General features: G+C 38.6%; 2 protein-coding genes across 2 annotated transcripts in view; both read right to left on the bottom strand.

Moving 5' to 3' along the window:
• Positions 1-24,545, bottom strand: part of LOC146455417 (uncharacterized) — a 61,235-nt gene that overhangs the window by 34,947 nt on the left and 1,743 nt on the right. The gene's annotated exons all lie outside the window — the stretch shown is intronic.
• LOC146455418 (uncharacterized) lies at positions 10,424-23,734 on the bottom strand. The gene is made up of 6 exons (XM_085094302.1): positions 23,597-23,734; positions 22,816-22,930; positions 22,206-22,328; positions 21,313-21,435; positions 21,008-21,130; positions 10,424-13,251 (listed from the first exon to the last, which is right to left on the bottom strand). The coding sequence occupies exons 1-6, from the start codon at positions 23,732-23,734 to the stop codon at positions 12,194-12,196; spliced, it is 1,680 nt and encodes a 559-aa protein (XP_084950428.1). The 3' UTR covers positions 10,424-12,193.

Genomic DNA, 24,545 nt, shown 5'->3' with positions numbered 1-24,545 from the left:
AAACACTTATTCATCGGCGCAACTTCCATCCGCCTACCAAAACTATCCCATAACTCCTCACTTGTACCAGTCTCCCGTAGTTTCTGAGCATTGAATTCGGGTACAGATTTGCATCGGGCTGTTATGTCTCTAAATGCACCATGTAAGGATTTACTGCCATCCTTTCGTGTATCTATATTTTAAAATAAATGCAACCGAGCGCGCATTTTCCCTCGTTTCTGCCGAGTGTTTTTATGGCCTAAACTTTCCGCATAAAATAAACTTGTCAACAACTAACTGAAATAAGACCTTTTGACAAATACATTGTTTTTGTTTCTTCTAACAATGTACACAATAGGAAAATCTCAAAGATGAGAAGCTTTTGAAGTTGATATCTGAGTAAACAGACACACTCTATTTGCCAAATTCTTATGATACCATTTTTATAAAAAGTTGATTCTCCTCGAGTATGAAAACAACCCCATAACCTTTATTCCAAAATGGCTGCCCTTCTAATATTCTTTTGTTCGCATTCAAAATAGCCCTTCTTATCTCGTTCTTAAGCTCAAAAATCAAAAGAATATTTTAACTTGGAAGGGGCAAGAAGCGGTGAGGGTAAAAGACGGCATGAGTTTGTAGAATGGCATATGGCATGACCTGCGGCATGGCATAATTATGCGAAATACGATACTTGCCGAACGACTTAAAGAAATAAATTAATTGAAGAGCGCGTCCTGTTTTCGCGCCAATTTTATAATTTTAGATGTTGTGGTTTCCAAGCTGAATTTTTAAAAACAACTAGACGACAGAAATAGGATTAAAAAATACAAGGCTGGGATAAATCATGTCGATCGCTGGTTATGAAGGAGTGAGGGTAAAGAAAGCTATGAATTTTCGTAGTCAAGGGACTGAGTGAATTTAAGTTTCATGTTCGCTTTTCACCTTTTGACTTCCATGTAATTGACAAGTTCAACTTGCGTACGTATCTCGCCGAAAATGTAAGGTGAGAAAAAACAAAACCTATTTTTCTCATGAGTTTGTTACAAATTTTTTATTCGTTACAATATGTAACCGTTAAATGTTCGCAGCGTCTGATAAACTATTCTCGGACAAACCGAAGGCCAAACGCATTTTAAGTTCAACAACAGTTTCATAAAAGAATAGCGAAGAAACTTCCCAACTTTTCCTGAAAGCTTACCTGGCCGGTTTGACAGCGAGCCGAAATAACCAACAAATGCAATTTCCAAAAGCGGCAAAACTTATTAAGAGTGCCTGACTGTAACTTTCGAGAATCGCTGGCCAAGCTTGAAAAATCGAAACTCCTGATAATTTGCCTGAAGTTTACTTTTGGGGAACTATCTTCGAAACTATTATTTAAATGTTCTGGAAATTTTTAGTTTTCGAGAATTTTGGAGAAAACGAAATAACGGGTTTTGCCTCATTAATTATGCAAAAATCTCACTCAAAATTAGCCAAGTTCAATACGCTTGTCTTGAAACAGTACGCAACGCTAGAAAGCGAGGTCGGTTTTGAATAAGAGCATAACTCACCTACTTTCTATCAATGGGACCTATGTTAACTTTTGTAGAACTTTGGAGGGTTTTATGGCTCTTTGAAAAATTGACATTTTGAGGACTTCGCGATGAGGCGAAAATTGAGTAAGTTTGAAGGTTTAAAATGCATCTTGGTATGTCAGGTATCGACTCGAGAGGAACATTGTGATAAAGCTTGGGTCTTCGTCTTTAATAATACGAAATAAAAAATCTGGGCAATCAATGCACGCGCTGACGAAAACCAAAGTTAGCGAGGCTTCGTTAACAAATTTGCATAATTTGCAACTGTTGAGAAAATGCTATGTTGTGGCGACTCGGTGAAAACATTTACCCAGGCTATCTTCAAATGGTTATTTTACCCCACATTGCATTTGTCTGTTTCTCGTTCTTGTTTAATAACGTGGTAGAAAAGGTCTGGAAAAAAAATGCGTGATCGGAAAAGAAAATATTCGTCAAATTCTGGTGGGAAATTTGCATAATGCAAATCTTCCAGTAAATCTTTCTTCAAAGGAATCTGATTGGGAAGGTTTCGTTAAGAGACCATTTGACCGAAACACCCCACATAAAAGGAGTCAAAACAACGTTTAATAATTCGATTTTAACCAATTATTGTCGAATCTTCACCTTTAAATTAATAGTGCCAAGCTGATACTCGCTATTGCGTTATCTGCGTCACGTCAGTAGCTGTAGTCTTAGAATATAATGCCCACAAACCAACTTGTGCTGCGAAATTGTCAAATGAATTACAACAACTGGAAAAAAGACCTTTATTTACTGGCATATGAGTGGTTTTGATAAAAATAAAACGTTCACATGACACTTGAATCACGTTTAAAAGATACATGCTTGTCAAATGAGATGCGAAAGTTGGACATAGGGTCGGTCAAAGTGAATATTTTTAATTAAATCAAGTTTGTTTACTGGAATGCATGCTTTTTCAAATAGCTAGTCCAACCTTCTTCAGTGGCCTTCCAAATAATGATCACTCAGAATTGGGACAGTCAAAAAAACTCTCTGTTCGTGTTGTTTGATACTGTACCTTCGCAAGTGACTGAAAAACAATGTCAGCTGGCACGCCATATTTTAACATAATTACTGGTATGAAATATCACACATCATGACGGATACACGCTTCAAAACCTGTGTGCCAATTTCCGTTTAACAAAATAATAACCTACCTACAGTCCACACTGGCTGTAGGGCATGCATTTATCTTTGTCGAATGTCAACAACAGAAACACGGGTATCTCAGTGACACTGTATACACGCAATGTCTACTGCATACATCACAGGTAGCCGAAGCTCTATGACCTTTGTTTGACCTTTATATTTTGATGTCACGATGAGTGTTACGCAATGGCGTAAATCATTACGGTTTGTATGGGAATTTACGAACGTGTTTTGGAGACGAAAATAAAGGGCATAAATTGAACAAAAATTGCTTACCTTGTCTCCTTGATCTCTTGCCAGTGTTTGTGCGCCATATTTTGGCCATTTTAGTACGATTCCAGTGGGTATTTAAAGGTTTGCTGACAATTTTTCTCTCTCTATACGATATCCCACTATAGATATATATCCCCAAAATCGTGGTCAGTTTGGTAGCAATAGTATTCTTTGAAATAAATTGCAACGTTAACAAGGCGGTCACAATAAAACACGAGTCGCAGACGAAGAACTGCGGACCACGGGGTGGGCATAAAGTTCGTATTAAGATAGGAGGACTATGGACTACGGACTATGGACTGACTGCACGCCCTACAGTTTACATTGGCTGTAGGGCATGCATTTTTCTTTGTCGAATGTCAACAACAGAAACACGGGTATCTCAGTGACACTGTATACACGAAATGTCTACTGCATACATGTCTATGTACGACATCTAGATGATTGTGCACGTGGGCTCATTGGCTGATCACGATCATGATCATCAAACATCCTTTTGCGAATTTAATCACGCCAGTTTTCACCATATCGAACCCTGAGATAAATGCTTCAAACTAAAATAACGGCTCTCTTGAGCGCGTATTAAAAATCCAGCTGTTTCGCTGAGAAAAAGCAAGATTTTATGTTTGCACTGTCGATCCTCACTATTTTATTCCAAGTCCTTATTTTGTTTCTAAAAAAAAAAAAAAACAATAAAGGGACAAAAACAACTACCAAAACTTGATTTGATACATATTAAACTTACTGAGAATGAATACAAGAAAGATATGATTTTCAGACTTCAGTTCTCCTTTAAACCCAGTCCGTAGTCCGTAGTCCGTAGTCCCCGCTTACTTTAGTTTCTCTTTTATACCCAGTCCGTGGTCCGCCTTCGTTTGTCCGCGACTCAGCCTCATTGTTGACGTTGCAAAGAAAACTATTGCTACTAAAGTGACCACGATTTTGGGGACATATATAGCAGGATATAGAGCGAGGAAAATTTTCAGCAAACCTTTAAATACCCACTGGAATCGTACTAAAATGGCCAAAATATGGCGCACAAACACTGGCAAGAGATCAAGGAGACAAGGTAAGCAATTTTTGTTCAATTTATGCCCTTTATTTTCGTCTCCAAAACACGTTCGTAAATTCCCATACAAACCGTAATGATTTACGCCATTGCGTAACACTCAACGTGACATCAACATATAAAGGTCAAACAAAGGTCATAGAGCTTCGGCTACCTGTGATGTATGCAGTAGACATTGCGTGTATACAGTGTCACTGAGATACCCGTGTTTCTGTTGTTGACATTCGACAAAGATAAATGCATGCCCTACAGCCAATGTGGACTGTAGGTAGGTTATTATTTTGTTAAACGGAAATTGGCACACAGGTTTTGAAGCGTGTATCCGTCATGATGTGTGATATTTCATACCAGTAATTATGTTAAAATATGGCGTGCCAGCTGACATTGTTTTTCAGTCACTTGCGAAGGTACAGTATCAAACAACACGAACAGAGAGTTTTTTTGACTGTCCCAATTCTGAGTGATCATTATTTGGAAGGCCACTGAAGAAGGTTGGACTAGCTATTTGAAAAAGCATGCATTCCAGTAAACAAACTTGATTTAATTAAAAATATTCACTTTGACCGACCCTATGTCCAACTTTCGCATCTCATTTGACAAGCATGTATCTTTTAAACGTGATTCAAGTGTCATGTGAACGTTTTATTTTTATCAAAACCACTCATATGCCAGTAAATAAAGGTCTTTTTTCTAGTTGTTGTAATTGACAATTTCGCAGCACAAGTTGGTTTGTGGGCATTATATTCTAAGACTACAGCTACTGACGTGACGCAGATAACGCAATAGCGAGTATCAGCTTGGCACTATTAATTTAAAGGTGAAGATTCGACAATAATTGGTTAAATTGAATTATTAAACGTTGTTTTGACTCCTTTAATGTGGGGTGTTTCGGTCAAATGGTCTCTTAACGAAACCTTCCCAATCAGATTCCTTTGCAGAAAGATTTATTGGAAGATTTGCATTATGCAAATTTCCCACCAGAATTTGACGAATATTTTCTTTTCCGATCACGCATTTTTTTTCCAGACCTTTTCTACCACGTTATTAAACAAGAAAGAGAAACAGACAAATGCAATGTGGGGTAAAATAACCATTTGAAGATAGCCTGGGTAAATGTTTTCACCGAGTCGCCACAACATAGCATTTTCTCAACAGTTGCGAATTATGCAAATTTGTTAACGAAGCCTCGCTAACTTTGGTTTTCGTCAGCGCGTGCATTGATTGCCCAGATTTTTTATTTCGTATTATTAAAGACGAAGACCCAAGCTTTATCACAATGTTCCTCTCGAGTCGATACCTGACATACCAAGATGCATTTTAAACCTTCAAACTTACTCAATTTTCGCCTCATCGCGAAGTCCTCAAAATGTCAATTTTTCAAAGAGCCATAAAACCCTCCAAAGTTCTACAAAAGTTTACATAGGTCCCATTGATAGAAAGTAGGTGAGTTATGCTCTTATTCAAAACCGACCTCGCTTTTTAGCGTTGCGTACTGTTTCAACACAAGCGTATTGAACTTGGCTAATTTTGAGTGAGATTTTTGCATAATTAATGAGGCAAAACCCGTTATTTCGTTTTCTCCAAAATTCTCGAAAACTAAAAATTTCCAGAACATTCAAATAATATTTTCGAAGATAGTTCCCCAAAAGTAAACTTCAGGCAAATTATCAGGAGTTTCGATTTTTCAAGCTTGGCCAGCGATTCTCGAAAGTTACAGTCAGGCACTCTTAAACATCGCATCGAGGAATATTTACCCCCTTAAATTAAAAAAAATTGGCTATAAATATTTGTGATTTGAAGCGGCGGGCGAAGAAAGCGCTTTCAGCTGCTTTCGGTGGGTAGGTCACAGGTCAAGTTGTAAGTTGTAAGTTTCATTGACCTAACCGGCGGGGGAGGGTAGCGGAGTATTTTTCCTAACGACCCACATATTTTATTAGCCGTTGACACAACTATAGCTCGTTATATCTATGAAATAAAATTCTGGGATAACAATGTGGAAATTAGATAACAAATGCGATACGTGGTAAAACAAATTATCCGGCGGAGGTGCCGTGGGACCGGTGACAATAGACCTCTACATAATGTTTCAGCGCTTTATTACCCGAGGAAGGTCTCACCCAAACTGACTTAAAAATGTTTTTTTAAGTCCGGAAAAGGTAACATATACTTTTAATATTACTTGGTTTTTTCTTTAACGAGACGTATATTAACATAATGAAGGGGATATTTTTCCAGGAAAGGCGATTAACCATCTGCGAACGATCGTACGAAACCTCAGGCGTTCAATCAGCCAATCTTTAGGACGTGTTTAGGTATTAAAGGAAGGAACTATATACGAGAAAATTGCAAAAAGTGTACGAGAATAGGCACATGTACTCATATTTCCGTGAATGTGAGAATAATAAACAGTATTCATCGATTTCTTCATCCTCACTTCTTCCTAACCACCGATCAGACATGTTCTATTCCCGCTACAGGCTGGTATTTTCTAATCAGCCCATCCGTTGCATTTTCCGCAACATCGAAAAACCTAATGCTCTTAAAATTGGCGCCAAAAACTGACGCACTCTTCAGTTAATTTATTTCTTTGAGTCATTCCGCGAGTATCGTATTTCGCATAATTATGTCATGCCGCAGGTCATGCCACATGCCATTCCGCAAACTCATGCCGCCTTTTACCCTCACCGCGCAGTTTAGTTGATTCGCTACATTTTACAGTCAATTCACGTTACGCGTGACCAGTATTTCCGAGAATTAAATAAACATTCGAATTTCTCTTTGTAATGTCCGACGTGTGAATGAAATGTTGAACATTTCTCTGGAAATCTTTCCGAAAAGGATGCATTAACTGAAAAAAAAAAAAAAAGACTCAAAATACTTGGGAAAAAATTGTTATTCTTGAAATACTTAATGCTGTAATGTAAAAACAAATTCATACCCTTATACTGTCAATAACCTAGGGAAATTTCTGAAAACTCTGGGAACTCTGAAATCTTGTTGGCAATGTCCAAAACTGACTTGAAAATTTCAAAACTCCGTTTAAATTTCAAAATTACCAGTCGCGAGTGACGTGAATTGACTGTAAACCTGACTTATTCTCTAATATTTGAACTCAATTAAATCCTTGCACAAACACTATGAAACGCAGTCTGAAACAGCTAAGACAATTCCACCGGAACTCACTAAAAGAACGAGAAATAATCACATTTTCATACTTAACGGTGTAACGAAACAACCGTGTAACGCAACGAGTTTGTAGCAAAACAACTGGACACCCTTTCCCTTGCAATAACCTACTATATTATATCATAGAAAGTCGAGAAAGAGGTTGGTGTTGTTCATCGTGGTACATGTTGATACAATAATAATAACCTGTCAACCTCATCGCCTGATGAAGACTAGCAGTAAGCAGTCAAAACATCGTGATTTATAACTCAAAGTAACTACAAAGAGTTGTAAATCGCAGCTTTTGGTTTATTGACGGTTTATAGAAAGATAACAACTTATCCTAAGGATACAAACGAGGCTGCATTTCTCAAAAATTAAAATACAGACTCTGATCCTCTGAGATTCCTACCAACCTTTTGCTTAAATTGCGAGAAGCTTTTGTCCAAATTCATGTACATTGCCGTTAAGTGAAAAAATTCCCGCAAACTGCATGTGATGGACAAGGCGATTTCTATCTGGTCAAAGTAAGTGGAGACTGCGTGTAATTCAAGGTGCGTGTAATAGTTAGTGTAAAAATTTATGTGTGCGTAACGCACGCGTTAATCTGCCACACTGCACGCATTTGTACGCTTGTAGTTCCTGCTATTGCAGTGGCCAGGACTATACATTGTGAGACAAATGATAATACACTTATCATGGAAAGTGATGCCAGAAAAGAAATGTACTCTCCTGACTAAAAGTTGGCTTGTTGTGAAGTCTCGAGCATTGCTCTCCATGTCGACGTGCTCCGATTTTGAATTAGAAAGAGCAATTTACCCTAAACAAATGGAGATTTTCACAAATCACTGGAAAATGAATGATCAATACACTTTGTTCTCCGCACGTGCACAGAACTAACAGAACACAACTTTTTGCCAAAGAAAATCATTCCAAGGCTCTAAGCAGATGCCGTACTTCATGTGAACCGAATCGAATTCAATGAATTAAGTTCATGTGAGTTATGGCGTCTGAATCAATTCAGAATGGTCGATCTAATTCGGATCGGCTCGGCTCGGCTGGGAATAATGGCTGTACATCGGCTTTGATTCAGACGCTGTAATTCCCATGAGTCGTCCAAAGTCGAATCGATTCGGTTCATGTGAAGTACGGCGTCTGGAACCGGACCTACAGTTCAAAACAGCGATGAATTAACTTACGTAGAATAACATTTGAAGGATAATCGTTTGCTGGGCAGAAGTCATAAGCTCCCATTATTTTAAAATGCTGACTTCATTGGGTCTGCGATTTTGATGGACTTAAGCTTCAACTTTCATGATCCACTTCGTTTTAAATGAGTGCACTCGATCGCGTAATAATAACACGCTTTCCAATTTGTGTACGCGAGTTTTGATCAAAGTGGGCACAGGAAACAAACTTTTCACAAACGTACGGCAAGATGGCTTCAACAACCAAAACTTCCTAGTACTAAAACTTTGACAGTGATCAAAAGCCGTTCAGAATTCACTTACTTGTCCTTCTCTGTTCCAAAGATAGACGCCAAATACTCCGCCATGCTGCTTTTGGCAGACAATCACCCATGATTCTTAGCGAGAGGGTTTTATTCAAGCGCGACGAGGTTTTGCGTTCAGGGTGGGGCCGGTAGGGAAATAATTGCGAAACATTTCAATGGGGTGGAATTGAAAAAGTCAACTTGGATCTCATGATATTAATGTCCGCACAAAACAACTTTATTTTACTTTACTTCACTTTTTGATCGTTGGCAGAAATACGCAACTAGAATAGAAGAACTTCTGATCGCACTTTGAGCCGTTTCGGGAGAAAAGGGGATGTTTGACAAACGATAGGTTTGACACGGAACAGAATTTTGCGTCCTTTTGGCCAAACAGGGGACGGGGAATGGTTTGGGGCTGAAAAATCTAAATAGCTTTAAAACTTCATACATTTTTGTCCAAAAATACAATCAAGGGGCATAGGCTGGTCATGTACCTATCCTCTTTACACGTGTGTGGATTGACATTCATAACATTCATGTTGGTTACTTATGAACATAATAGAGCTGCAATCATCTGAGAATATGCGCTCCTTCCTGTCCTCAACGCCCGGGAAGGGGTGGGGGGGAGGCGGGGTTGGTACTCCACTATATGAGCCTTATAGGTAAGTACGGCGCCAAAGGGTGGGCTGAAATATGATTTAGACTAAAACCATCATTTTAGTATATGCTGAAAGTCTGAAAACCGGGGTGTGGATTCAAGAAGCCAGGTCTAAAAATGGGTATGAATTTCAGAAGATAAATGAGTTGGTTTCTAACCGAACTTTGCGTCGGCGGGGCGTATAAACGAACGTTTGCTTTATCAACAAAGTTGTGAAGGTAAATTCGAATCCCTTTACGGTGGCCAATTTACGTCGCCGTCCTCTCTGCTTAAGCTCCCAAACTTAACTGTGGTTAGAGTGTCCATATTCGCTTGTACAAGAGGAAATACTGAAGTCTTTGCACAGATTAAAACTGACGGATAGTGACTTATCCACTGGATAAAGTTATCCGGCCTTTGAACAACTGGACCCAGGTCTAAAAATGGGTATGAATTTCAGAGGATAAATAAGTTAGTTTCTAACCGAACTTTGCATAGGCGGGGAGTATAAACGAACGTTTGGTTTATCAAAAAAGTTGGAAAGGTAAATTCGAATCTCTTTACGGTGGCCAATTTACGTCGCCGTCCTCGCTGCTTAAGCTTCCTAGGGACCTTACAAATGCAACACGGCGACGCCAACGGAAACGTCATTTGAAAATATAACTTTATTTCATTTCTGCTACTTCGCGATTATTTCAACTCGTTCAATTTCTATACAAACAACAAACTACCCAGGAACCAAATTGGTAAGGAGTGGCGTTCAAGTTAAATAAGAGAATGAAATATTCACCTTCTTGTGTTCAAGTTCTCCACAAAGCCTTGAATTTGGTCATTTCACGTTGTTGTTTTGTAGAGGACGGCGAAGAAATGTACCAAAATTAAAAACGCACGTGCAGAGCGATTGTTTTTGGTCAAAAGGACTTTTGTTTTGTGGTGTTGTCGTCGCCGTCGTGTTTTCATAAGGTCTCTATTATCAACATTGCGCTGCACAGCAAACAAAAATTAGGTCCTTCTAATTAACGTGTTTTAACAAGTTTATTTGAGCCAAACTTAAATATTAACCAAGCAGCATTTTATCAAGTTAAAGGGGAAGTATCATGGGGTTTTTTTATATCTTTTGTTAAAAATGATAAAATAAGACCTTCAATCACCTGCCAAATAATTCTAGAATGACGAGAGGAACGAAATCAACTCAATTCTTGAAAGAAACAACTTGTGATCTGTTCTAGCGCATTTTGGAAACAAAAATGCGAGAACTTGAAAAACATTAGCCTAATATTTTTCAAGTTTCAATCCAAACCGGCCTACTCTGTCTCTGGCCAGAGGCACTAATCGACAGTTTTATTGCACTGGGGTGATAATTTTTAACAAACTTGACAATTATTTCGTTGTTTCTGCTGACAGTCAAACATTTTTGAGTTTTGAAATGACAGCAAATTTTCGTGATACTTCCGCTCTCAAAAAGCTTACTCATACAACTTATCAAAGTCTGCAACAAATGTGTTGTTCGCAAACGTTCACGGCTATAGCTACTGAAAAACGTTTTGACCCGTGCTATGTGATTATACATATAGTTCAGTAGCATTGAATGCATGTGTAACTTTAATTTAATCTTACAAGTACATTTCTGAAATAGCGTTTGAGGACACTTTAAACCAGGTTTAAAGTATAGAAAGAAGTGTACATTACTTTGGTCTGCTAGCCTATCGTTAACTCTAGCCAAGTATGTGCAGAAAACGCTATGGAAAGCACGTGCGTACAGGGATTTTACGCACGAGATTGTGATGTGTTGAAATTTTAACGAGTGATATTCTTGATTAAGGAGAGTGCGTAAATACGAATACTGTAAAAAGAACTCTTCATTGCCTACTCTATATTTGATTATTTGCATTATGTACAAGAAAGCTAGCCAGTAAAACCAAAATACAGTCACGACAAAAGTTGGAAGCGATTCTCGTCTACAAGCCGGATTACTGCGTCAATTAGCCTGGGAAAAGAAAAAAAAGGAAAACCCACTTGTAAATTAACGAGTCGCTTTCGAAATTCTCTCCAGGCATCGAGCTAGGAAAGGCAAGGAATTTGTCGCCGTTGATGTCAAAAGACTGCACATCAGCTGCTCCATTTGTCGGAAGCTCCTATACTTTGAAAAAGCTGTTTCCTGACTACTTGAATACAAGTGGGTTTCCAATGTAAATGGTAAACACCCCCGGTCTCACCCCTCTGATCCTTACTCCGAGAAAAGCTGTTACGGTTCTGAGTTAAAGCTAAAAAGTTGTATAACTTGTTACGAGATTAAACAGTTCCTAAATGGCCACTAAAAAAGTGTAACGTGGCAATCAACTAACGCCAGCGGGGAAAAAACAAAAACTAATCAATGAATTTTTCTTTAGATCTTTGCCACCCTCTGTACCATCCCTTCAATTACCTCTAGGGCTCAGTAAAATCATCGTGAAATAAAAAAAGTATTTGTCTAGATGTTCTCAGGCCTCCTAAGTAACCTTTCAGTCCTTTACTGTAATCTGATTTCCTCACTATTAAAAAAGTCTGGCTAGGTAAGGTCTCCTTTGACGTTTGACTAAACGAGTCAAGTACCCTACATGGTAAGCAACCATTGTGTTAAAAAAAATTACTATATGTTTACTAATAATATAAATAAGCTGCATGTTAACTTAGCTTTATAATGTTAACACTATCCTGCAAAGTTGTACTGACTTGTTTCTCACAACTATATATCCTATCATGCTTTACGGTTTGATACATATTTTTGATTGAAGTTAATCTTTTTCGAGTTTTTGGCCTGTTTGTAATTGTTGGCTTAACGTAGTTCCTTTCCCTCCAAACCTCAGAAAGAATTATATGTAGATCCATTTATACAGTTCACTGTTGATGTTGTATCTCCCATCTTTCTCATGCTTTGCAATTGCCAGGTAAATGTGACCTTTGTACTCAAATGACTTCATATACGCGCCATTAGCTAAATTTTCTTGGTATTTTACGAACTGTGATACATTGAACTGATACACAGCTGAAAAACCATTATAGTTGGCCACACCAAGGTACGTTTCGTGGCATATCTCAAATGGGTGCATGGCGGTGGCTCCATGAGTGGGAATGGACTGGAAATGAATGAACCTGTTACCATTCCACTTGTAAATGAACGAATTAATGTTGGCACTACTCCCATTTTGTATGTTGGCAAAGGCGAGGAATGTCTCACCATAGTGGGCAAAGGACTTCACATCGTGGGCGCCATATGTCTGGAGAGTCTGCACTTTAACAAAGCTGTTGACTGACCACTTGTATACAGGAGATTGGACAGAATGCTCCTCTCCGGATTTGTAATAGCTTGCAAAAGCTATAAAAGTTTCATTGTTTATTACAAATGCCGTGCTCCCTATCGCTCTCTCGGCTTCTATCTCCTGAAACTTTTTAAACTGGTTGACTTCCCATTTGTAGATGGTCGAGTTTGTGGGTTTTAACCAGCCATCACTCGTAACGGCGAGAAACATTTCCGGCAACATTTGAAAGAAATGAAAGTTGGTTGCTCCATTTGTTGAAAGGTTTTGGAAAACAACAAACTGTTGTCCATCCCACTGGTAAATGACCGAGTTCTGGCGCCTTGTAACGCCATTCCTGTAGTTGGCAACAGCAAGATAATGTTTGTCGGCGATCGTAAAATATTCGATATGACGTCCTCCTATGGTGTTTATGGATTGGTAATGAGAGAACTTTCCAGTTGAATCGTTCAGTTTGTAGATGGAAGAGCTCGTCTTATATCTGTTTTGATCACCGAAATAGTTGGCGAAGGCGAGGAAAAGACTCCCATTAATTCTGAACTGTTCAACAGCGCGTGCTCCTCTGGTCGGAAGATCTTGATATTTTTCGAAGAGAGACAAACTACTGGAACAATCTTAGGTGAAAAGAAAAACAAAAGTGCCTTCAATCATTTAAAAGTCTATAGGACATGGCAATAATCAACGTAAAATGATCAGTCAAGGATGAAATGAAAGGAACGGGAAAAATGACCTAAACACAAACGTACATCTTGGAGAACAAGACAATGAGATATACCTTTTATAATTAAAACGTAAGTGACCATCCCCACTATGTACAAGGAAGCTAAACATTAAAGCCAAAATACGGTCCCGGCAAAAATTGGAAACGATTCTCGTCTACAAGCAGATTATTAAGCTAATCCTGGGTTAACGTGAAGTTTGATTCAAGTTTAATTACTATAAAAAAAAAGCATTCTTCGGAAACATATTTGCCCTTAAGCTTTATATTAGACTTTTCTTTACCTTTAGCTAAAAGTCAGGTTTTAAAAACATTTTTACAGCAGTGATTATATTGGCGTGAACACCTAAAGTATGTCTGGAAAGTTTATTGTGTTGTAACCAATCACTGGTGAGATCTTCACACCACAGAAACCACAGGCAACGAACGGTTTCCCATCGGTCACGGAACAAATTATTTTCGTTTTGTTTGAGATACAAGCTGTCTTATTAGGAATTTAAAACACCGCTGTTCCCCAAGATCAGTGCTGAGGGCCGCATCCAGTACATCGTTCGATTTTAGAAAGAAAAATTTTTAAAGCCAACGCGATGTTCAATTCATATCTGAAAATTCATTTTTCTAAGAAGAATTGGACAAGAACAACTTTCGAATTTTAACTTTATTATAACCTTCATTATAACCTTGCTAAGTTACACGTATGAGACGAGGAAACATGTACTTTGAAGGGTGACAGAAAAAAAAAAGTAACTGCAACACTTTCGCCTGTAATAGTGTAAAAGCACAACGTTTATGTCCTTTGCCGATGTATCTCCGCTCCGAGTGAAAGTTAAAACTACATAATGATATACAAAATATTTCAAGATATAGCTGTTATACCCGGATGTTATAAGCTTAAGAGTTACAATTGATATGGGTGGAATCTTACTGAACTGTTTACTGACACACTTCAATTTGCCACGTTGTTTACACTGAAACTATTATAAAATGATTTTTCGGGAGGATTAGCAGGCGAAGAAATGAGAATTAACGCAGCACTTTCCTTGAAAGAACTTACTTGTCCTTTACAGGTGTCAATCAGGTAAGGTAAGCGCCAATCCTCTGATTCCAGTGGTACTTTGTTTTCAAGCGCTTTATTAAGGTAAAGCAGATCTTTATCAAGCTCTTGACGATTCAGTTATTTTACTGGATTCAGAAGTTTCACGCGTGGACTCAATACAGCAAAATAATTTCCGCGCAGGGCCGTACATAGCGCGGGGGCAGAGGGAGCAGCTGCCCCCGCCAGGAAAACTCAATTTGTTTCTAACATCACACTGATCACAAAAAAATTGTCTAATTGCCTGAAAAAATATTCCTTCAATGTGAATTCCAAATAATTTTTTTGGAAAATCTTTTGAGGCAAAAGCCAGTACCGGTTTTCCTATGAAAATAATGATTTTGTCAGTTTGGGCTGCCTATGGTTTAGAATTTGGTGTGTAAATAAAGACTGACAAGCCGACGCCACTTTCTGGCGCGTGTTTTAGCCTCTTTAAATCTAGTTTATACAAGTATGTTTTTTTTTTCAGAGATGAATTGGTTTTAAAAGCCTGCGCTGCTTGCAAGTATTTGTAGCGGCTTTGGATTTTAACCATCATATGTTCATCATCCGACAGGTCATTTGCGCCAAATGATTTTTAAGTTTCCTCTTTTGAATTCTCTCCATTTTCAATATAACCTCTTATTCCGTGTGTTCAACGACGGTGTTTTTATGCCACAAGGGCTTTTCAGCTGGGTTTGGCTTGGCTCTTTTAAGTGCTTGATAGTTTTAACTGCCTTTCTTGTTGAGATTTGTGTAATGTTAGGACAGAAATTAATCATTGCTTGTATCATGTAATGAGCTTCATTCTGTAATCGTTGCAATGCCGGGCCCGGCTATTAGTGTTTGTCACAAGAAGTTGTGTTTCTTGGCACGGCTATTTGGTTTTTTGGTTCTCTAGTAATCGTTGTAGCGTGTTATAGAGCTATGCAACGTGTCACAGTAATATAAACTAAATTCGATTTTGAGACGGCAATACGACTTTGTACTGACGGCTAGTTGGGAGAAAATATATTCCGTATTGGGCGGAGTCGCGAAGCGACGGACTCCAATACGGAATATATTTTCTCCCAACGCCGTCAATATAAAGTCGTATTGCCGTCTCAAAATCGAATTTAGTTTTTTATCGCGTTACTGGCATTTTGTCGGAGAGAGTAAACGGATAAAGTACAAATCGTGCGCTGATTGAAAGATAAATTCTTACTTCAGTTAAACTGTAGCCATGGTAATATCCGTGCGCGAATTTTTTTTCTCGGTGCGGGTTATTTGAATTTTTGGCTTTAATTTTTACGTTAAAACAAAGAAAATGCAAAAATTTACAGTCCATAAAGCACCTACTATTGATGAAATAGACGAGCTAGTAGGTTTGAACATTTTACCAGCAAATGTTATTGAAAATTCGTTACCGCCGAGACAAAAACAACAACATGAAAACAGTGATGAATAAACCTCACAACCCCACAACCAGAAGCAAGAATAAAAAGAGTAACCATACTAGTACCCAAAAACGGAAACAAAGCATTGTTATCCTAGCTTAGATGCTGTGGAGATTTAGAAATTTGAAAGAAACCAAGCGGCGAAGAATACTGTACTGCCGTTCGGCGCTACGACAAGAAGATCAAATTGACAAACCTGAGTCATGAAAGAGAACGTAGCAGCGCTCTTGGAGCAATTTTTTCTAGAGATAAGAGACATCAGAAAAGAAACAGATCCTTTTGCTTTGAAAATGCCATAATTTATCGGAATTTAAGCTCGTTATTATTTACCGTGGCCGCTTTCACACTCAAGAAAGTCTTTTAAGTAAATTTCTCTTCATCGAACTTATAATCACTCTTTTTCGCTTACCTTCAAGAAAAAAGTTGTATCCGCTGTACCATGGTACATGTTCACCACAAAAAATACATTATAAGTGGTCCTTGAACAGTGTCAGAAGCTTTGTAAACTCAAATGAAAAGAAATAAACAACACCATCCAACGTCGCATGTTCATTCACAGAAGTAAAATTTTGATCTGTGCGCGCCGAACCCATTTAAGTGCCATGCTGTCATGCTTACATGACAGTTTTTGAGCCAATCAGAAACCGTCATTTTGAGACGGTAATACGAATTTTTATTATTCCACTATTATGTCATTTCACCAAATAAGGTCAAGAGAACGCGCAAAATATGAGACCGTAATACACTGTAGTGTCCCGGTTTGACCGGTTTACAACAGAGCGAATACGGACGGAAAAGGAAGAAAAAAAGAGCTACAATGGCCGGACTGGACGAAGAATAGTTTTTGAAACGATGCAAGCTCGAAAACAAGTTTTTAGCGTGCCAATCACTTGTCATTTATCTTTTCATTTTATCCAATCAAGTTAAAGACATTTAACTGGCTTTCTGTGTTGTTTACGTCATTCGTACGCGCCATATACCGATGGACAGTTAATGCCGGGTGTATTTCAAAACTGTTACCAAAACAGAGAAGCCAAAATAACAAAATCTTTCTGTAGTGAATAATAAATCTCTTTTTCGATGGTTTTACATATAATGCATTCATTCATTGCTCGTATTTTTCCTCGCCCCTTCGGGGCTCGGAGAACTACTATGCAACTCGCAAAATATCCGCGCGTATTATATGTAAAACCATCAAATAAAATATATTGACGTCTCAGCGCAATGGGAAGATCCCCCAGGATCGCGATAGTACTGAAAAGGCTTGAATTGTATTTAAATAACGACTGTGTTTTTGCAAACGCTTCGCTCCACTGATATAGTGCGTTTGAATTGTGGAAGCTCAGTGATTTTCTCCCTTTGTTTACAGCAGTGCATCGACTGTGTTTTAAAATGAGAGACAATATTTGCTTCAAGCTAAACAAGACATCAACTCCATAAAAAGTCATGACAATTTAGAACAAAACGCATCGGTGTGGTTTTTTTTCTCTAAACGTCGTAGAGGCAACTTTCTGTGTAGGAGTGAAAACAAAATCAATGTCCAACTAGAAACCCTGTCTGCATACGGTAGACCCTAGCCTGCGTGGCAGGCGCTAGAAAGGGGAAGGAAGAGGGGAAAATTGGGCCCTCGCGCGCCCAATTTTCCCCTCTCCCTTCCCCTTTCTAGCGCCTGCCACGCAGGCTAGGTAGACCCCTGTGAGGGGTGTGCGGAGTTTGCCCCCACAGACAAAAAATCCTAGGTAAGGCCCTGCTGCGGTAAAGCATTTTCGCCTTTAAGCTTTTCCAAATGGTCTTCTGCACTTGAAATCTGTGCCTCCAAAAAACTGACATTTTCAACAAGTTCTTGGTTACGGCGGTCTAGAGGAGAATCGATCTTGCGTGTAGTAGTACTGCTTGAGTTTGATGCAGTTGCCGTCTCTCCTTCGGCTGGCCAAGTTTTGGTTCTTTACTGCTAAACTGCAATTGCTTCGGCATTAAATGTGTAGTACTGCCAGGTTCTTGTGATTTAAGCTTAAGTTGTCGCAGTTTGTGGTCCAGTGCTCGCCTCTCCACGAGAAGCAAACGTTTTGGCGACAGGAATGTATAGTCTAGATCGCCCTCTTGAAGATACTGTAAGGATTTGCGAGTCGAAAATGCCCGGGATTCAAATTCAACCGCCGATCTTTCTATTCCTGGTATTCCAATTGACATAAGCCTCTGTTTTACCTCTGACATTTTCGTATTCTTCAGAACTCTTCTGAACAAGAATTTAGAGCAATTCTCCCACGCACCTGCAACGTACGCTGTTTTTAGATACGCGATAGAGGCAGGAAATAAAATTAGACTTGTTGACAGCTGTCAAAGATGTCTGGCATTTGCCTCTGATTTTGTTTGTCTAGTCACGTGATTTCAGTTTTAGTCATTATGTGTTCCTTGTTGAAAAATCTTCTCACGGATGCATTTGACGGTATTTCGCCCGGTAAACAGACACCATCCAACCGATAATCTTCTTTGTAGCTCGTTACTATACGAGCTTGGCTTGCATAGCTTTTCAACTTCTAGGTAAGAGCGCACATTTTCGGTTAGAACTGACTCCTTACGTCCACTTAGAGCCCTTCGCGGGGCAGAATAATTGTTTTCATTATATTCCTTTATAACTTTCGTAATAAATCCGGTACTAACTCGTGATTGAGCGCTTATTTCTCTGATTGGCAAACCGTTTTTGTGAAGATCTAAAACGTTTTCCCGGATTACTTGAGGATAAGGTTTCCCAATGTCGTAGATTTGGCCATGTCGATTCTCCCTCACGTGACTCACGCGTACATTAGCTACCAAAAGAAACAAATTACCAAAAATAGTAAATCGCCCTCACCTAACAAAAAAGTGTTAACGCTTGCTGCAATAGCCGCGAAAAGATGGAAATCAGAAAACTCTTGCGGCTCACCTTGCAACATCGTAACTTGCGATCAGGCGTAACTACCGATTTCCCGATTTCGATCGTTACAAAAAGTTTGAAAATTCGCGCGCCAAACCGCCGCGTGCGTCAGCCCGGCACATTGGCTTTGTAATTTATTTCAAAATCGCTCAAACCTGTATTCTTTGCTATTATAGCACAAACTGTAAACAAATAGGAAGGAAAAGCAATTGTCTACTTGTAAAAAGACTGAATGTTAAACAAAACGAAAATAACTTGTTCCGTGACTGAAAAGAAACCGTTCGTTGCCTGTGGTTTCTGTGGTGTGAAGATCTCGCCTGTGATTGGTTACAACAGAATAAGCATTCCAGACATAGTTTAGGTGTTCACGCCAATAAAATCACCGCTGTAACGAGCGAGATACAAACCTCAATTAACGTTTTATCGGGGATTAGCGTTACCGAATCGGCTTTCAAACAACTAGGCCCTGGATTGTAACCGAAAGCTTCTCAACTAACGTATAACCCAAGCTGTTGCAAAGACCAGCCAAACATTAAGGTCATCCCAATGTTATCGTACAAAATGATATGCCAACTTTTCTAGTGCAGAGACCCAAAGTAATTTAACACTTTCGACAATGAATAAATGCAACTGGTTTAATAATTGGAATAGCCAGTCATTTTTTTTTTCGTTGAAGGGTTACCACGAATTGCTCAACGCCAAATTTACCTTAAGACAATAACCTCGAAAAATGAATAGAACGGCAAAATGTACCTAAACATGATCGTCCATCGCCAGTGAGCCCCGGATTACAGGTGCAGTTTCTTAAATTACACGATCGTTGAATTCGGCCAAAAATTGCTACATCTTGCAATCTGACCAGGGGATTAAAACATGACAAAAGACAAAGACAAGAAAGAGACTACCAAAGTGAATAAAACAACAAAGTTTTACCTGAACATGAGCGTCCGTCACCAGTGAATCCCGGCTTACAGGTGCAATTAAAGGATCCATGGGTATTCAGACAGGATGCATTTTTGCTGCAGTTGTGTATTCCTTTAGTGCATTCATCAATATCTAAAAAAATAAGAAATGACAAAAAGTGATTTAACCGTTTCGACAAAGAATAAATGAAACTGGTTTAATAATTGAAATAGCCAATCATTTTTTTGTTTCGTTGATAGGGCTTCAACAAATTCCTCAACGCCAAATTTACCTTAAAACAATAACCTCGAAAAATGAATAGAACGGCAAAATGTACCTAAACATGATCGTCCATCGCCAGTGAGCCCCGGATTACAGGTGCAATTGAAAGATCCAGGGGTATTGACACAGGATGCATTCTTGCTGCAGTCGTGGATGCCTTTTGTACATTCATTGATATCTGAAAAATGTAAAATTACAGAATCGAGATTAAACCACCTGGACAAGGATTAAATGTAACTGGTTCAACAACTGGAATAGCTAATTGATTTTTTCCTGAAGGGTAAGCACAACGTTCTAAACTTCAAAATTACTTCAACACAATAATCTAGAAAGATGAAAAGAACGGCAAATTGTACCTGAACATAATCGTCCATCGCCAGTGAACCCCGGCTTACAGTTGCAATTGAAGGATCCAGGGGTATTGACACAGGATGCATTTTTGCTGCAGTCGTTGATGTCTGTTGTGCATTCATTGATATCTGAAAAATGTAAAATTACAACAATTGAGATTAATCCGTCCGGACAAGGATTAAATGGAACCGGTTTAACAACTGGAATAGCTAATTACTTTTTACCTAAGTGATTACCACAAAGTGCTAATTTACCTTTACACAATCAATAAGGGAAATGAATAGAACGGCAAATTGTACCTAAACATAATCTTCCTTCAACAGAGAACCCTGGCTTACAGGTGCAATTGAACAATTAAACAAGCTAATTATAAATGGAAAGGCACATTATAGCTGAGTACATGAGCTGGCCAAACTTATAGTATTACCTTTTTCACATTTTTCTCCTGTAAATCCCAAGATCGGTTCTCACATGTTCTCAACGTAAAATTAAGCGTAACAAAATGTTACACTTCGAATACAACCTAACTTTGTTGGAACATATTTTTCTTAGGATATCATACTTTCTTAAATTACACGATCGTTGAATGCGGTCAAAAATTGCTACATCTTGCAATCTGACCAGGAGATTAAAACATGACAAAAGACAAACACAAGAACGAGACTACCAAAGTGAATAAAACAACAAAGTTTACCTGAACATGAGCGTCCGTCACCAGTGAACCCCGGCTTACAGGTGCAATTAAATGATCCATGGGTATTCAGGCAGGATGCATTTTCGCTGCAGTCGTGTATTCCTTTAGTGCATTCATCGATATCTAAAAAAATAAGAAATGACTAAAAGTGATTTAACAGTTTCGACAATGAATAAATGCAACTGGTTTAATAATTGGAATAGCCAGTCATTTTTTTTTTCGTTGAAGGGTTACCACGAATTGCTCAACGCCAAATTTACCTTAAGACAATAACCTCGAAAAATGAATAGAACGGCAAACTGTACCTAAACATGATCGTCCATCACCAGTGAGCCCCGGATTACAGGTGCAATTGAAAGATCCAGGGGTATTGACACAGGATGCATTCTTGCTACAGTCGTGGATGCCTTTAGTGCATTCATCAATATCTAAAAAAATAAGAAATGACCAAAAGTAATTTAACGGTTTCGACAATGAATAAATGCAACTGGTTTAATAATTGAAATAGCTAATCATTTTTTTGTTTCGTTGAACGGTTCTAACAAATTGCTCAACGCCAAATTTACCTTAAGACAATAATCTCGAAAAATGAATAGGACGGCAAACTGTACCTAAACATGATCGTCCATCGCCAGTGAGCCCCGGATTACAGGTGCAATTGAAAGATCCAGGGGTATTGACACAGGATGCATTTTTGCTGCAGTCGTGGATGCCTTTTGTGCATTCATTGATATCTGAAAAATGTAAAATTACAGAATCGAGATTAAACCGCTTGGACAAGGATTAAATGGAACCGGTTTTACAACTGGAATAGCTAGCTGCCTTTTTCCTGAAGGGTAAGCACAAAGTGCTAATTTACCTTTACACAATCAACAAGGGAAATGAATAGAAGGGCAAGTTGTACCTGAACATAATCGTCCGTCACCAGAGAAGCCTGGCTTACAAGTGCAATTGTAAGATCCAGCGGTATTGACACAGGATGCATTTTTGCTGCAGTCGTGGATGCCTTTTGTGCATTCATCGATATCTGGAAAAATATAAAATGATAAAAAAGAGATTACACCGCTTGAAAAGGGAGTACATGGAACTTGTCTTGTAATTGGAACAGCTTATTATAGTTTTCCTGAAGGGTAACGACAAAGTGCTTATTTACCTTAAGACAATAAACTAGGGAAATGGATCAAACGGCAAACTGTACCTAAACATAATCGTCCATCACCAGTGAACCCCGGCTTACAGGTGCAGTTGAAGGATCCTTTAGTATTGACACAGGAAGCATTTTTACTGCAGTCGTGGTAACCATTGTTGCATTCATCGATATCTAGATAAGAGAGAATACGATAAAAAGAGCAGAGGAAACTGACCAGCCAGGGAAGAAACTGAACTTCGTTTGTACGAGGATTGATCAATTATACATGTGCTGAACTCAAGCCTTCATCTTCACTGCAGCTCATAAATAAGCTAATACATTTCCACTAATGCAACCTTGATAAAAGATAAGCGAATTTCTAGAAATCGTTCAATTCACTTTTGGAAAAAGATTCCTAAAACGTCTTAGATCTAACATCATTGTGCAATTTTCTGTCTTTTATATACGTTCTCCGATTCCTAAATACAATTAAAAGTTAGAAAAATTCCAGTCAGCATGAAAATCTAAGTTTTAATATGAAGCTGGGAATTCTATGCTAACAAAAACAGCCTGCATGTGTCCAAGCGGAATATAGTTGCAGACACTTAATAAAAACAAGGAAATGTATCAAAACAGTCATTGAATATCATACTTTCTCACATGAAAATAATGAATTTACCTATTTCACAGTTCTCTCCTGTAAATCCGGCGGCACACTCACAAAGATATTTCTTGTCTGTATACCCCATAAGACATTTGCCATTGTTAAGGCAAGGGTTAGTGCAGCAAAGATTCTGATAAGGAAAACAGCATTCGTAAGAAATTTGTAAAGTTTTATAATTATTCTAAGCAAATGAAAAGTAAAATATATTTTTTACTTATTATAGCGTATGCGACGACTCTTCAAGTAGTATCCGTTCTTTGTTTTCTTTTTCAGTATTTCTCGTGTTGGTTACCCACCCCAGACCGTTTATCACACCCCAGATTTCGGGAAAATGTGAACAATCGTTCGTAACTAGGTGAATTTGAAGCTCCTGGTGAGATTCTATGTCGGAAGTCCTGAAAACATTGCGGTGAAGTCGAAAGCTGATACTTGCCCGCCTTGGTCGGAAAAGCCGAACGTTTGGGAAGCTCGTCGACTGTCCGAAGTTCATTTCCACATTTATGGTTGTATTTTAGCATTTTCAGAGCTGAAGTGAATTTGCATTGGAACGTTTTTAAATAAACATCAGATCCTTGCTATCAGATGCCGAGCTTGGGCCACCTCTGGTCAGACACGGAAATTCTTGGGAAAAAATAGAGCCTTTACTTACGAGAAAAGTAGAAGGGAGAACTAATCCCGTTAAAGACTTAAACGAGTCAATTAGCTCCATCTTGCGGGGGAAAAGGTAACCAATGTGTCAACCGGAAACATTGAAGAGTTTTCTCGTCGTCATTGTCATCTCATTTAGACTTCTTACCTCTGTACCTCTATATGTCCAACCAGGTCTTGGCTTAAGATCGTTCGGGTGCTGCAATCGATCTGAATCACTCAGTTCACATATAACCTTATCTTTACTTATTGGACCAATGTTGACCGAAACACATTTCCTCTCCATGACGCATCGATGCTCACATGGTGTGTATATTCCGATTGTAAGGTTTATAAACACGTGACCTTCGAGGTACTGTCCAGTTTCTGGCGGGATAAACTTCACTCGCCGACAGCCATCTACGGAAAATAACAAAAATTTAAATAATCCTTGAAAATATAAATATAGCATCTTCTATACCGGTAATTATTCCTGCAATGCGTGCAAACTACAAAAGCACGCACACTTTTATCATCTCCGTTAACAGCTCAGTATAAAATAAACGACCGATTTGAAAAAGTTGACGAATGTACTTTAAATGAGCGATAAGGGGATTGCTTCAACTAATCTCATAAATAATAAAAAGAAAGATCCACAGGAACTCAGTGAGTTTACCCGTTAAAAATAAAACTATTGTTTGAGACATTCCTTTGTTTGGCGCCTTTGTTTCTGTCATTCAACTCCAATTTGTATAACTGTTATGTTGTCCTAGCGGATATATTAAAAGTTTGTTTTGATCGATGGAATCCGCAAACACTTGCGTAAAGAAAGCTTCGAAATAGTGGTGCTAACATGTCTCAAAATTTGAGCAAAAAGTTAAGATCATTGTGATGAATGTCTGTGTCCTGCTATGACTGGTGTGTGATGAGTTTTGCGTCTGTTATGTCTTGTTTAGCATATTTATGAATCTACGGTTTTGATCCGTAGACATCAACGTCAAAAAAGGATCTGATAAAGTGTGTTGCTGTATTCGAACGCTTTGTTCTGGAAAAGTCTACTTAAGTGATGGCTTAGAACAGAACATTACGCCGAATTACCGGTAAATTTGAAGAACGGT

Source organism: Pavona decussata, unplaced genomic scaffold (assembly GCF_977016875.1).
Source record: "Pavona decussata unplaced genomic scaffold, jaPavDecu1.1 SCAFFOLD_274, whole genome shotgun sequence".
NCBI lineage: Eukaryota > Metazoa > Cnidaria > Anthozoa > Scleractinia > Agariciidae > Pavona > Pavona decussata.
This window is presented reverse-complemented; position numbering and strand designations above follow the sequence as displayed.